Raw genomic sequence first — 15,533 nt, forward strand, 5'->3', positions numbered from 1 at the left:
ATACCACAAACTTTTTCTTGTCCTTCTCACGTTTGCTTTTAAAGACCCCATGAAATGTCTTGAAGAGCACAGTTTTCTTACTAGGAAGAGAGACATTCTCATTCTAGAGAGCTTTTGATTCGACCATAGTCTTTGTAGTGCAAGATGAGTCATCAATATTGTTGGTCCATTTTCCCAGAAGAGAAAGACTACACATGTTAAATGTTTATGTCTTCTAAAAGTGTATGTTGAGAAGCAACCAATAAAAATGTTAATCTGAAAAAAGATGACCTCAAAGCTAACAGACATAAAAGCACAAAACTCCAGCTTTGATTTCATGGCGTCTTTAATGCTCCTCTTGTCATGTCTGAAGCTGATTTAGGTCCTCCGTCCAGTGTGAAGCTGAACTCTGTCAAAGAAGATCTTGAGATCATCATCTCTGATCCTCTGAGCAGCAAAAACCAGTCCATGAATGAGCTGGTGCAGAAGATGTATTACCTCATCCAGTACTGGAAGAAATCAGACAGCTCACAGGTATCTATGTACATCACTGCACATAACAGATGGAAATCTTTTGCACAGATTTACTAAATTTCATTTATCTAGTATCTAGTAGAATTTATTAAATAATTAGTTAGTTTTTTGAATATCTTGCACTTTTGTGACTGTACAAGCAAAACTTTTAAATGCAGAAGTGATCTAATATCTCTACATGATTTCAGGAACTGAAACTGCAGGAATATTGAAGTAGCTTTTAATATCATGACCTCAGCTTTCAAAAGGAATACACCTGCGCTTTTAGTGATGTTGGTTTCTAATGCTGTTGTAAAATAGACTCCTCAAAGGACTTTAAAACTATTTTCACATGCTTCTTTTTTACACTGTTGAATGTTTCAGTCCAAATGCCTGTATTCAGTGTTTTATAAGATTAGAACTGCACTGGTTTACCAGGATGAAAGGTGAATCTTTGCATATAGGTAAAAAAGTTTTTGAATAGAGAATAATTTTCCTTTTGAACCTTAGGGTTTGTAGTTCAGGGTTCCCTATTTGATTTACAGGCCTGGAAATATGAAATTTAATAAAATCATTGTCAAGAAAAAAAATGTAAGAATTTTTATAGTGATTATTATTATTATTATTATTATTATTATTATTATTATATTTTATTTAAATTTTATTTATTTTATTTTTTTTTACTGGTTATGCTTTGTGAGTGCAATCAGATCTCTATGAAATTTATTTTTTTAAATCCTTATCCAATAATCACAAATGACTGCTGCTAGTGTCTGTGGAGTTAAGGAGGAGTTCAGCAAAAAAGATAGTACTGATGAGTTAGTGTTATTCAGAAGATACTAGCAGAGATGTTGATTTTAACTGGCAAAAGAAAATGATGTAAACAGCGATCAGAATAGAATCAAATCAGTATTTTCACAGATGCATCCCCACATTGTTTCACCCTGAGAATCAGTGTTGTCTATCATTGTTCTTTAATGGCTGTCCTTTTACAGAAGTGTAGATCATGTCAGATAATTACGAGGTAGAGTGTTTTGTCAGAGTTACGAGTTGTAGACATGTTTTGACCAAACAAAGCTTTATTTTTATTGTAAGTAATGGTCTTTATGCTAAAGGTATTGTCTTACTTTTTGGCACATTGTTTTTAGTATATTTACCAGTCAGATCTTTCTCCTTTTTACATTATTTGCCTATATTCAATGTGACTGTGTGCTTACATTTTATTTATAACACTACATGTGTTGTATACACAGGTGACTTTCACATCTTTTACTACCACAAAATTTGAACCATTCACCTTAAGTTGCTTATGCACATATTAAATAACAACCACAAAAATTTGTTTCAAGACTTTGCAATACAATTGTTTCATTAATGTCTGTGCTGTGCAAAAAAATAAGTTTGAAAAGCCCAGTTTTGTCTGTTGCTGTTTCTTTGCAGCAGGCAGAAGTTTTGAGGACGGAGAGTAATGTTGTGACGCTGTCTAAACTGGACAGATTGACGCAGTACTGTGTGAGAGTTCAGTCCCGCTGCGAGTTCTACAACAAGAGCAGTGTCTTCAGTGATGTACACTGTACACAGACTGGTGGTGAGAGACCACATCACACACACACATTTTGTACAGGAACTATATTTCCAGTGAGTTTACATGTAAGAAATAAGGGGTATCATTCACTATTCTTTGTAAAGCTGCTTTGAAACAATATTTATTGTTTTGTTGTATACTTTTACAAATTTATTTGTAGTGCTTTTCACAATAAATATTTAAAATAAATATAATTGTATTTTATATATAAAATATAATTTTCTTTTTTTTTTTTTTTTTTAATTGAATTGAAAATGTTTCACTTCAGGTAGTTTTTACATCTAAAATTACTTCAGCATAAGAAAGATACTTCCAGATATTTTAAGAATTTCTTTTGGCTTTAGTGCAATGACAATAGCCACAGCCAATTATTTAATTTTGAAAACAAGAAGTCTTTATCATTTACTATTTATAAGGGGTCCCTTGCAAGGGGATCATTACATTTGGGGGTCCTTGGCATAAAAATGTTTGAAAATACCTGCCTTATATGACAGAGAGGGAATTTGTTTTCTGAAATACTGTAGTTTTGTGTTCTGTTGCAATTGTTTGCATTCCCTCACAATAGTTTTTAATACCTCATAGTAACCGCAACATTAATGTTAATTTACTCGAGTAACCATGTTAACTATGGTACTTTACTATACTAACACCATGGTTAATTTGTGGTACATGTACCATGTTTTTTAAACGTGCTGCTCTCATCACAGAAATGGTTACTGCAGTCATGGCTACTGTAGGTTTTCTTACAGTGAAACCATGGTTAATTTTCATAAGCACATGTTTTTGGTGGGAACTATAGTTTTAAAAACCATGGAACTTGTGCCACAAATTAACCAAGGTTACTGTAGTAAAACTGTAGTGACCATGTTTTTTTATTTTTTTTTATTTTGAGATCCATGCTCTGTGGGGGCCATACCATCTGTTAAAGGACTCCTTGTTCTGCTTCTAATCTATTCTGTCCTATTTGCAAAAGGAATTTTTGAAATCTTAAATTGATATTTTCTATTGACACATTAAAGCAAACGATACAAAATAATTGTCTTAAGACTGATGTTTTTGTGAAACATCTAGTGTGCCAAAGACTTTTGCACAGTACTGTATAGGGCATGGGATGCACGATAAATGGCATAAACATTGAACTGAATGTGTGTTTTCAGGAGAGACTCCGTATCTGCAGATATTTGTCTTCCTGTTGTCTCTGCTCATCTGTTTCCTGGTGGTGCTTTTACTGTCGTTCTGCTTGTATAAGATCATAAAGAGCATCTTTTACCCCTCCATTCAACTGCCAGTGTACATAAAAGAGGTACCAAACATATATACTCACTTTGAAATGGATTATCAAATACAATATTTTATTACATATCTCAAAGGAATTCACTGAATCAAAATATTCTCCACGACTCTCAATCAAAAGAGATAAAATATTCATTCTACGTATATTCAACTCAAGTAATGAACTAAGACATTAATGCATTATTTAATATAGTTTAATAATTATATTAGTATCCAAAATCACTTCACATCACATCTTATTACATCTGATGTTACTTAACAGAAAGGTTCTTTATAAACGTGGGCTGACTTCATACTTCATGGTTTATGCCAGGGTTCCTCAATAGGCAGTAGGGCTGCTCGATTATGGCAGAAACCATAATCACAATAATTGTTGTCAATATTGAGATCTCGATTATTTGTCACGATTACACATTGACTTTGGAAACATCATGCATTTATTGAACTTTAAAAAAAAAATCTTTTTAACAGTGGATTTCCTTGAACTTGAAATGTAAACTGCGCTGGGTAGGGGAAGAGGCTGTTGTCATATGATAATTATTTTATGTAACGTATGGTAGTGGAAAAGCCTCCATTGCCATCATTAACTGCAGGGATGCTCATAGTTCTATGGAATAAGATCTACTTTTTCATCATGTTCTTGCAGCAAGATCTACCAAAATACAAATTAAGACAATTCAGTGCTTTTTTTTTAACAGCTTTAAAAGTTTTTAACAGCAGTATCAAGTATTCAATTAAACCTTCAGAAAGAAAAGCAACATAAAACTACTACTGGTCTTCACTGTATGATTATAATATATTAATACTTTTTAAAGCTACTAAAGTTACCCAGCCAAGAGTGTTTTCAGTGTGTTTTTCAGAGAAGGCAGCAGGTCTATTATCTTACATTTATACTTACAAATCCGACATTTTAATACAAGTCCACTTTTTTCTCCACTGTTTACTTTAGCTTTAGACATCACTCTCTGTGTTTACATGAATACCACACCAAGACGGGCACTTTGAAATGTATTTGACTGTTCAGCATTTTCAGAGCACACATGCATGTTCAGCACACACATACACCGCCTGTCAATCAAACAGGGCGCAGCTGTTACTAGATCACAAGCGAATAATATAATTACGTGCTCTTCATTACTTTCAACAGCAGAATAAGAATATGAACTCTCTAATAAGTGACACAGGCCTAGGCTATCACAAATATAGCCAGTTATTTTTTTGTTATTGACGTTTTAATCAGTCTTCTTGTCGGGTAAGTAAAATTCTCTTTCACTTGCCCCTTCAAAAATCCACTTGTCCCGGACAAGCGTAAATGTCGAACCCTGATTAAATATTGTATTCAGTGTTCTCAGATAGCAGTTTTTTCTTCTGCAGTATAGCGCCTAAAGTAAATGTACCTTGTTTTAAAGGAGTTTTAGATATTATTTTGGAAAACAAGCCAAAAAAAACTAATCAAAAACATATTGTGTTCCAGTGTATAATGGGCTAAGACTACGATCTTTCAACTTTTTATGTTCACTTCGATCCACCTTTAACTCACAAAAAACAACTTTTCTCTTCTTAATAGAGCTTGAATTGCCGATTTTTTTTTTTTTTTTTTTTCATGATAAGATAGACACAGTGAACGTGACATATATTATGATTCATTACGTCGCAAGCCATCACGTTATAATCTAGCTGCAGCAAACGCATGTGAGCAACAAGTGTGCATCAGCTGGGAGAAGATTCAGTCTCTTCCCCGGTTACTTCACGCAACACAGACGCTGCGCTGACCACACAGAGAAATGCCAGTTTCGAAATGTATTTTCATAACCCGCTTCCTTATTATTTAAACTTCAATAAAAGATGCTTTAAAGATATAACGCTGGGGTGTTTCATTGTGAAATGGAATGCGGCACAATAATAGTTTTATCTCGATTTATATTGTTTTCATAATTGTTGGAAGCCAAAATCGTAATTGAAAATAAAATTAGATTAATCGCCCAGCCCCAATAGGTGGCCCGTGAGAGACAAATGCTTGGCCCGCACTAAAGCCTTGTTTATATTTTCGTCTGACACTGCAATGCGTTTTGCGTGCACAGCTCAGCGACAGCTTGAGGCATGTACGACCGGCTAGGCAACAGCAGCGATGACATCACTTTGTGCGCACGAACACTCGCGAACAAGTGGTTGCTGGCGTGAAGCAGCTTCACTGACAGTTGACAGCGAAAACATGGCGAGTGTGGGAAAAAAAAAAGAAAGTGGACACTGAAAACAGACAATTCAAAGGTGAATGGACTGAACAGTCTTGTTTTATTTTGCTAGACCACCATAATGCAGAAAGTGTTTGCTTTGCATGCAGACGTGGCAGTGTGTAAGGTTGATAACATCAAACGGCATTTCAATGCATTGCATAGCAACTTTAACTGCAATTATCCAGAACATTCTGAGAGCCGCAAACAGAAGGTAACACAATTGGTGGCTGCATACAAGCACTCAGTTGCTGTTATTCACAAAACCACATCAGTGCAGCAGAATGCCATAGCAGCATCCTTGCGTTTGGCTTGGAACCTGGCAAAGGTCAAAAAGCCGTTCACGGATGCCAAATTGATTTAAACCTGTGCAATTGACATGGAAGACATTTTAAATCACGATGACAAAATGGCGATGGTCATGGAGCTATTACAGCAGGTGCCATTATTTGATTGCACGGCAACAAGGAGAGTAGAGACACTGGCTGGTGAGTGTCTGTCCAATCTTTTGTCTGACATATAGAAAGCAGAAGTCATATCGCTTGCAATAGTCTTGCGATCGAACCGACATTGAACAGCTGTCAGTGTGAAGAGCTTCTTTGTTTGCTGCCATTTCAGGGCGCATGACTGGGAAATCCTTTTTAATGAACTGATGCAGAATGGACTGAATTTAAGCAAAATTGTGTCAGTTGTGACTGACGGGGCTCCATCAATGTTTGGACATCACCAAGGCCTGATAAGCCGGCTAACTGCTGTCAACCCAACACCCATGGCATTTCACTGCATAATTCAAAAATCAGTGTTGTGTGCCAAATTGTGTGGAAAAATAAAGAGACAATGGATACTGTGATGAGGCTGGTAAACTTTATTTGCGAGAGTTCTAGTCTGCAACATTGTCTTTTCCGAGCCTTGCTGGAGGAAATGTCAGGAGAAAGGCACAATCTATTGCTGCACAATGACATTCGCAGGCTGAGCAAGGATCGTGTATTGGAGAGAGTGTGTGAACTGCAAGATGAACTTTGTTCATTTTTAAACAGTCTGCAAAGCCAAAAGGCCGACAAATTTCAGAGGTTTTTGAACAACAGCACGGAGATGGCATATGTGCATTTTTTGTGTGACATCATGTCTCATCTAAATCATCTTTATTTGCAATTGCAAGGCAAGAACTACACTGTTGCAGACATGTACAAAGCTGTTGAAGCTTTCCGTTCGAAGCTGATGCTTTTTGAAAAGGATCTTGCAGGAAGAAAGCTACACTTTCCACATTTGTGATAGTATTGCGAGAAATACCAGATGCGAGAGGACCCCCTGATGCGCGACTTCATAACTAGACTGGCAGAGAATTGCAAGGAGTGATTTAAGAGCTGTAACCTGTCGAGTGAAATCCTTCTGTTCGTAAGACAGCTGTTCTCAGTTCCAGCAGATGGCCAGTGGACTGCTGAGGCCTAAAATCTGGCTCCATCCTTAGATGAAGTATCTCTTCAGCTGGAGATTTTGGAAATGTCAGTCTGACTTGCTCAGAGCACAACACAAGGAAGTTAATGTGAGTGACTTTTGGACAAACGTGGTTTCCCAAGCTAAATTCAAAATCTGCAGAATCATTGCAATGTGCCTACTTTCAATGTTCCACTCCACCTACATCTGTGAGTCATTGTTTTCTATTATGAACATCATCAAGAACCAGGATAGAAACAGACTCTCCAGTGCTCATCTTTATCAGTGTCTCAGGATTGCTACTACAGTGTATAGCCCCAACATCAGAAGTATTGCTTCAGCCAGTCACTGTCACTTATCTCATTGAATGGTGAGTAGATGTCAGTTAATACAAATATGGATTGACCCCCATAAAATTAAAGTAAGAACAATAATAATATTAATGCTAATAGGTCTAATTATTGAATCTGCAGTTTTGGCAAAAGTGCAGGTTGGAGTTCCCATTTAGTGATGAGCAGGAACAGTTGACTTGTATGGAGGACATGGAAATCCAGATGGTTCTTTAAAGTTTATTTTTTGTTGTTTTTTTGTTCATTTGTTAATTTTCAACAGACAAAGTTGTTTAGTTTTGTGTGTCTGTATACAAACAAAATGTTCATCATTGTTTAAAGAAATAAAACAGGATACTAATACTAAGAAAAAGAGGCAATACAAATCTGAATATTTATGACACAATACAGTTTTGTCTCTTAACAACAAAAACAATAAAATAATAATTATAATAATAGCAGCAGTACAAATACTTTGTCATAACATCAAGCATGGTGGTCCTTGGCTTTGCATTACTGACAGAATTTGGCCCTTGGTGAAAACTAATTGAGGAACTCTGGTTTATGCAGTAGTCCTGATTCATGAAACCAGGTGTCAGTGAGTTGTGTTAGGGCTGATGTCTATGATGTCCTTTTTGTTTACAGTCATTATCAGATATGCGCTCCACTGCCCACTCATGGCCGTGCTGATCTGTCTTGCAACTTAAAGCAATCCCTGCACACATGAGCTCTGTCTCCTGATTAACAGAGCTGCAATCTCACTGCATCTGCAATTGAAACTACATACATTTCATAATCTTATTAAAGACATGAAAAGAAAAAAAGGTTTAACATTTTATTGGAAAAAACCCCCCCTGCTTTTTAAAGCATTTTAACTGTTTCGTTTCAGCTTCATGTCACAAAAGTTTTATTTAAAAAATACAATGAAAATTCAAGACAGTCTTTCAATTTTCAGTTTGACTCTTCAATGAAAAATCTTTTATCTTAATGAACTTTGTGCCATTAGGCCTTCATTGTTCTGTTATTTTCTGTATACTTTGTATACTGTTACATAAAACATTTTTAATTTCTACACTTTAAGTAACCACTGCTCTTTGTTGAAGAAAATACTGCAATATTACAACAATAAAAATATTAATAATTGGTGTGGGAAATTAGTTTGAGCAAGAGTTTAATCTGTTTTCTTAATAGAGGAAGTTCATACAGATACAGCAGCATGTATTCATATACAGCTCACAAGAGGATGAAGACTTCCAATTATTATTTCTCTCTCTCTCTCTCTCTCTCTCTCTCTCTCTCTCTCTCTCTCTCTCTCTCTCTCTCTCTCTCTAGCGCTGGTCATGCAGTTCTGATATGCTGCTGAATCCTGAGTCAGAGTCCATCTCTGAGCATCTTGGCATCAGCAGTGTAGAGAAACAGGATCCTGTAGCAGCAGTGATAGACGTCCGCATCTCACAGGACACAGGCAATCACAGCAGACATGGCAGTGGAGACTCCGGTGTTTACTCCACAGAGGAGGACTCGTGTCACACACACATCACACACACTGATGTTCAGATAGAAAACATGTTTAAGACAAAAACAGGCCACAGAGAAGAGACACATGATGGGATGCACGAGCTCTGTGTTTGAAAATAATCAACTTAAGATGAATCTGTTTTTCTTACAAGCAAGCATCACTTTTGAGATCAGTAGTCAAGCAGCACTATTGCTTATAGAGCTTGAGGTTGTTCACTTAAACCTCTAACCCCTGAGTATTAAAGGAATATTCCTGGTTCAATACAAGACAACATTTGTGGCATAATGTTGATTACCTACAAATAATTCCCACTTATCCCTCTCTTTTTTTTATTTTTATTTTTTTTTTATTTATTTTTTTTTATTACACTTACAGTGGAATTGAATGGGGTCAATCCGTAAGCCACAAGATGTAAACAACATGCGTTATCCAACTGGCTCGAAAGCCATGACAAATGGAGACCACGTGTTGGTTAAATGCTTACAAAATAAATGTATTAAAAATAGGCCTATAAGTCCCTCATTTCATCTGTTGTTGATTGCTCAATTGGAAACATCTTAGTCTCAGATCATGCCCTGGTGCGTTGAGGTGTTGCCTCATATGGAGAAAAATAAATCATATAGTTGGCACTTTAATGTATCCCTTTTGCAAAATTCTGGTTTCCAACAAATGTTAAAGGCTGAAATCAATGTTTATATGGAGACCAACTGGACCTCAGTATCCTCTGTGGGTGTGGCTTGGGAGGCACTTAAGGTGGTTCTTAGGGCTCGGATCATACAGTATACCTCAAAAAAATACAAAGTACGAGAACTCGTGGAGTTGGAAGGGAATATTAAAAGTGCCGAGGCACAGCTGAAGCGCCGAATGTCATCTGATGGCCTCGATTGAAATACAAATATAATACTATTTTGTTGCGGAAGGTGGAGTTTTGGCTATTCAGGGCAAGACAGTCTTATTTTGAGTCGGGGGACAAAGCAGGGAAGCTTTTGGCTAGATATTTAAAACTGAGAGAGTCTTTTTCTACCATTCCCACAGTGAAATCTGCTGGTGGTGAAATATTTACCTCAGCCATTGATATTAATAATGCTTTTAAAGAATTCTATCTTGATCTCTATAGTTCCACGTCTTCGTCTGCTGGTGAAGACATTAGAAACTTTGTGGAACCATTAGAACTCCCTAAACTGACAAATGAGCAAAAAAATTCTCTTGATTCTGAGATAAACTTGGAGGAACTTGGCAAGGTAATTAAGGCCTTACCTACAGGCAAGGCTCTGGGGCCAGTTGGTTTTGCCGTTGAATTTTTTAGATCTTATGCTACAGAACTGGCTCCACTTTTGTTAGAAGTTTATACGGAATCATTAAAGAATAGAAAGCTTCCGCCAACCATGACACAAGCCCGGAACAGTCTGATCCTTAAAAAGGACAAAGATCCAAGTGAGTGTAAGCGTTACCAACCATCTGATAAAATTGCTTACTAACCTTGTCTGTGTTGTTATATAAAATTGTACAACTTTGTTGCAATGATGATGTAATGCTGTAAACCCTAAAATTAATGTAAAAAACAATAATTTAAACAACTTTACAGCTCAAATAATGTACAAGTTTTAACAGAATAATTAATGTAGGTGCTTTTATAAAATTACAAGCTTTAGAGTTCTGCCTTTTAAACCCTTCAAAAATTGGCCCCATTCACTTCCGTTTGTAAGTGCCTCACTGTAACCTGGATTTTTGCTTTTTTATTTTTTTGTAAAGAATAGGAGAGACGATTGGAAATACATTTTTGTGGTAATCCCACCGGCTTACATTAGGTGGGTTTCCATCCAACTTTTTTATGGGCATTTTGAAATTACGCATAAATACTGAATAGAAATGTTTGACATGCAAATAAACTCTCTAAATTCCCTTCAAATGTAATGCACTAGGAGGAGGTGGATTTTCCAGAGTTTTGCATTAGTTAAAATGTGCATTAAGGTGATCAAAACAGTTAATATATGTATGTATGAAACAGTAAAATGATGATGTGTTTTGACCATTCGTGCACATGTTATGAGTGTGCGATAACTTGATGTCTGGGCCAATGAAATGTCAGACCTTGGCACACAGTTCTTCAAACATAGCTTGACTTTTGGAAATGCTTAACCCACAGCTGATTGTTAAAGTGGGTCCTCACAATCCGACAGAACAGTTTTGAGCGTGGGCGCTCCCAGGTATGCGGAGGCTGGCGGCGTGTGGGCATCGCAGCCATTTCAGCCCTCATTATATCAGATATTACACTTGTTCTGCAGTGACTCCTGGCAGCATTTCATAAAAATTAAAGGAGGTAATTTAGCTGCTCCATCATGACATGGCGGTTCCTCAATATATTGCATGACATAGTGGATGGAAATGTACAATGATTCGTATTTTCTTTAGTCAGATTTTTAGAACTGCGCTTAAAAAATGCTAAACATTTTGATGGAAACCCTGCTATTGAAGTCGGGACCCGAGCCATATCTACAGGCCAGAATATCATAGAGATTTGGAGGCGGGCTCTATAGAGCACAACAGTGCCCGTCCACTTTTTCAGCCGCATGGGTTTCATAAGTATTTATCCCATTCATTTCTTCCATAGAACTCTTATGACAGAATTTATAAGTCTATGCCATGAACCAAACCAACCAGCTCTGAGGTGAATCACAATATTATAAACTTTATTTTGAGGCAAAAAAGCATTTGAAAATTGTATTAAAAGACAAAGGCACAAGACTGTGGACTTACCGACTTTCACGAGGGTCCGAACTGCAATGGCATGAAGCAATGCAAATGAAAAATAAATTAGGTTGTTGATTTGTAAGTATAGAAACAATATAGTTTATGTCTGTTAAAAATATTCTGATATATACAAGTATACAAGGGTGAAGGGAGTCTTGACTCATTTCCGTAATTCACAGTGCGTCATGGTAGAGGGCGGTGGCTGCAAAGCTCTTTTGCCAGGCTTTTTTGGGATGGACCATGGGTAATGTGGTTGTTCTCCAGGAACTCCACAATTAAACACGAGTTGAAATAACACAGACCAATGGCTTCAACAGAAACATATACAGTTGTGCTCAAAAGTTTGCATACCCTTGGAGAATTGCTAATGTATGTACCATTTTTAAAGAAAACATGAGTGAGCAGGCAAAACACATTTCTTCTTATTTCTTATGGGATTCATATTCAACTGTAGGTTATAACAGAATGGCACAATCATAAAACAAAACATGGCAACAAAGAAAAAAATGAAATGACCCCTGTTCAAAAGTCTGCATACCCTTAGTTCTTAATACTGTGTATTGCCCCCTTTAGCATCAATGACAGGGTGCAGTCTTTTGTAGTAGTTGTCTATGAGGCCCCAAATTCTTGCAGGTGGTATAGCTGCCCATTCGTCTTGGCAAAATGCCTCCAGGTCATGCAAAGTCTTTGGTCGTCTTGCATGAACCGCACGTTTGAGATCTCCCCAGAGTGGCTCGATGATATTAAGGTCAGGAGACTGTGATGGCCACTCCAGAATCTTCACCTTTTTCTGCTGTAACCACTGAAGGGTCAACTTGGCCTTGTGCTTAGGGTCATCGTTGTGCTGGAAAGTCCAAGAACGTCCCATGCACAGCTTTCGTGCAGAAGAACGCAAATTGTCTGCCAGTATTTTCTGATAACATGCTGCATTCATCTTGCCATCAATTTTCACAAGATTCCCTGTGCCTTTTAGAGCTCACACACCCCCAAAACATCAGTGAGCAACCACCATGCTTCACAGTGGGGATGGTATTCTTTTCACTATAGGACTTGTTGACCCCTCTTCAAACATAGCGCTTATGGTTGTGGCCATAAAGCTCTATTTTGGTCTCGTCATTCCAGATTACAGTGTGCCAGAAGCTGTGAGGCGTGTCAAGGTGTTGTCAGGTATATTGTAACCAGGCTTTTTTGTGGCATTGGCGCAGTAAAGGCTTCTTTCTGGCAACTCGACCATGCAGCTCATTTTTGTTCAAGTATCATCGTATTGTGCTCCTTGAAACAACCACACCATCTTTTTCCAGGTTACCTGTGGGTTTTTCTTTGTATCCCGACAATTCTTCTGGCAGTTGTGGCTGAAATCTTTCTTGGTCTACCTGATCTTGGCTTGGTATCAAGAGATCCCTGAATTTTCCACTTATTAATAAGTGATTGAACAGTACTGACTGGCATTTTCAAGGCTTTGGATATATTTTTATATCCTTTTCCATCTTTAAAAAGTTCCATTACCTTGTTATGCAGGTCTTTTAACAGTTCTTTTCTGCTCCCCGTGGCTCAGTATCTAGCCTGCTCAGTGCATCCACGTGAGAGCTAACAAACTCATTGACTATTTATACACAAACCCTAACTGCAATTTAAAAAGCCACAGGTGTGGGAAATTAACCTTTAATTGCCATTTAAACCTGTGTGTATCACCTTGTGATAACAAGGCCAAACATTCAAGGTTATGTAAACTTTTGATCAAGGCCATTTGGGTGATTTCTGTTATCATTATGATTTAAAAAGGAGCCAAACAACTATGTGATAATAAATGGCTTCATATGATCACTATCATTAAATAAAAGACAGGTTTTTTTGCATGATCAGTCATTTTCAAATCAATGCCAAAATTTCAATATTTCTGCCAGGGTATGCAAACTTTTGAGCACAACTGTATCATTGATGAACAACCTCAGAGCTCATGATAGGTCTGTCTATAAAGGTTTGTAACCCATCAGTAAAAATCAATTCACCTATGGAAAAAATTAATGGGATTTTAACTTCCGGAACCAGAATGTTGCGTTCTATTGACTTGGGCCGGTAAGCAACCACCCAGAACACCCTAGCAATGCCCCGGCAACTGTATAGCAGTGTGCTAAAAGCCTCTTGGAACACGCCATAAAGCAACACCATAGCTTCATAGCAAGAACTTTGGCATGGGCAAATACCACTCTTTTTTTTTTTTTTTTTTTTTTTTTTTTTTCAGAACATAAAAATGTAGTTTAACATGATTTTGTTAAACACATGATGTGACCAGAGGGCAGTTTTTAACCTAGGGTGAAATTGCAGCCAAGCAGCTTTGCAATTTATCTGTCAGTTTATTTACACTTTATAAAGCACAGTACTGTGTGTGCGTGCTAGGGTTGTATGGTGTACAGTGTTACTGTTTTTACAAGGGACAACACCAGTGTGAAATTTTATACCTGGTAAAGGGGGGAAACATTATGAATGGAATTCCAATATCAATACAATAGCCTAACGAATAGAATAGCCTTAAATAATGAATAGTTGCCTAATGAAGAGTTTGTGACCCATGATGAATGAGCCTAAATAACGCATTGAAAGCCAGATGTTCTTTACCAAAGTATCAAATTACACAGGCAGCAAAGTATGCGCATTGACAGAAGACGTTTAATTACAGGTAGCGAATATAATGTGCATGGTGGGTACTAAGATGTCTCAGAATAGGAATGACACAAGAAATGCTGTAAGACACACAGACACGCGCTTAAAGAAACACACTATTATAAGAACAGAAAACAGAAAAGCTGTCTGCGCATGTCTGACGCACTGTTTGTTCAGAGGCATGCAGTTTCGTGGAACGCGTATGTAAAGGGTTCTCACTCTTTGTTTCAGTCTTCTGAAAGTTTTTTGCCAGAATAGTATCGTCTATGAGAATGCTGCAAATGACCTAAGACCATCTCGGCTCAGGAGGTGCTCTGAGTTCAGTTTGCTTTATTTCCACAGAGCAGTTCGTTGTGTGCGCAACTCTGCAGGGTCACTTTATATATAGCCTATACATATGTGATTAAATCATAAAATAATACAAAAACATGTTCACCTCGAACCATGATTTATATTTCGGTGATTATTATCATCGTTATAATTGTTTACATTTATAATTGTATAATTATATATATATATATATATATATATAAATGTTTTTTTTTTTTTTTTGACCACTTTGTTATTTTAATTGCTTTTTCATTTAGTTTGAAGTGCAAGTTGAATTTAGAAATTAGGTTTTTTTCTCCCCCAATTTGGAATGCCCAATGCGCTCTTAAGTCCTCGTGGTAGCATAGTAACTCGCATCAATCTGGGTGGCGGAGGATGAATCTCAGTTGCCTCCGCATCTGAGACCGTCAATCCGCGCATCTTATTACAAGGCTTGTTGAGCACGTTACTGCGTAAATGTAGCGCGTGCGGAGGCTTCACTCTATTCTCCGCGCCATCCACGCACAACTCACCACGTGCCCCACCGAGAGCGAGCCACATTATAGCGACCACGAGGAGGTTACCCCATGTGACACTACCCTCCCTAGCAACCGGGCCAAATTGGTTGCTTAGGAGACCTGGCTGGAGTCACTCAGCATGCCAAGTTTTTCGTTTTTTAAATAAATGAATTTAATTTTCAATGCAAAATTACTAAAGCAAGAATATTCACTGATCCCTCAGCCAGGGGGTTGACGATGTAATTGGATATTGGATACAAATATTGTGAACATATTTCTTGCATATCGCCCAGCCCTAGGAGAGAACAAAAATGTATTCGCACACAAAGTCATTACCCATCCGAAGCAGCTAAACTGGGTCCTGGGGTGAAAGATAATAAAACACCAACATTAAACCTGCAACAACCACAA

The 15,533-nt window shown here is 37.4% G+C and overlaps 1 protein-coding gene across 1 annotated transcript in view; it reads left to right on the forward strand.

The window, feature by feature from the left end:
• The window catches only part of LOC127446849 (interferon alpha/beta receptor 1a-like), a 33,338-nt gene extending 19,481 nt beyond the window's left edge, over positions 1-13,857 (forward strand). Inside the window, exons 4-7 of the mRNA XM_051708139.1 lie at positions 353-513; positions 1,933-2,080; positions 3,235-3,380; positions 8,697-13,857. Coding sequence (XP_051564099.1) covers positions 353-513; positions 1,933-2,080; positions 3,235-3,380; positions 8,697-8,996 — 755 coding nt within the window. The 3' untranslated portion in view covers positions 8,997-13,857. The remainder of the gene's footprint in view (positions 1-352; positions 514-1,932; positions 2,081-3,234; positions 3,381-8,696) is intronic.
• The last annotated feature ends 1,676 nt before the right edge of the window (positions 13,858-15,533 follow it).

The sequence above is a fragment of the Myxocyprinus asiaticus genome, chromosome 10 (assembly GCF_019703515.2).
Source record: "Myxocyprinus asiaticus isolate MX2 ecotype Aquarium Trade chromosome 10, UBuf_Myxa_2, whole genome shotgun sequence".
In the NCBI taxonomy this organism is placed as follows: domain Eukaryota; kingdom Metazoa; phylum Chordata; class Actinopteri; order Cypriniformes; family Catostomidae; genus Myxocyprinus; species Myxocyprinus asiaticus.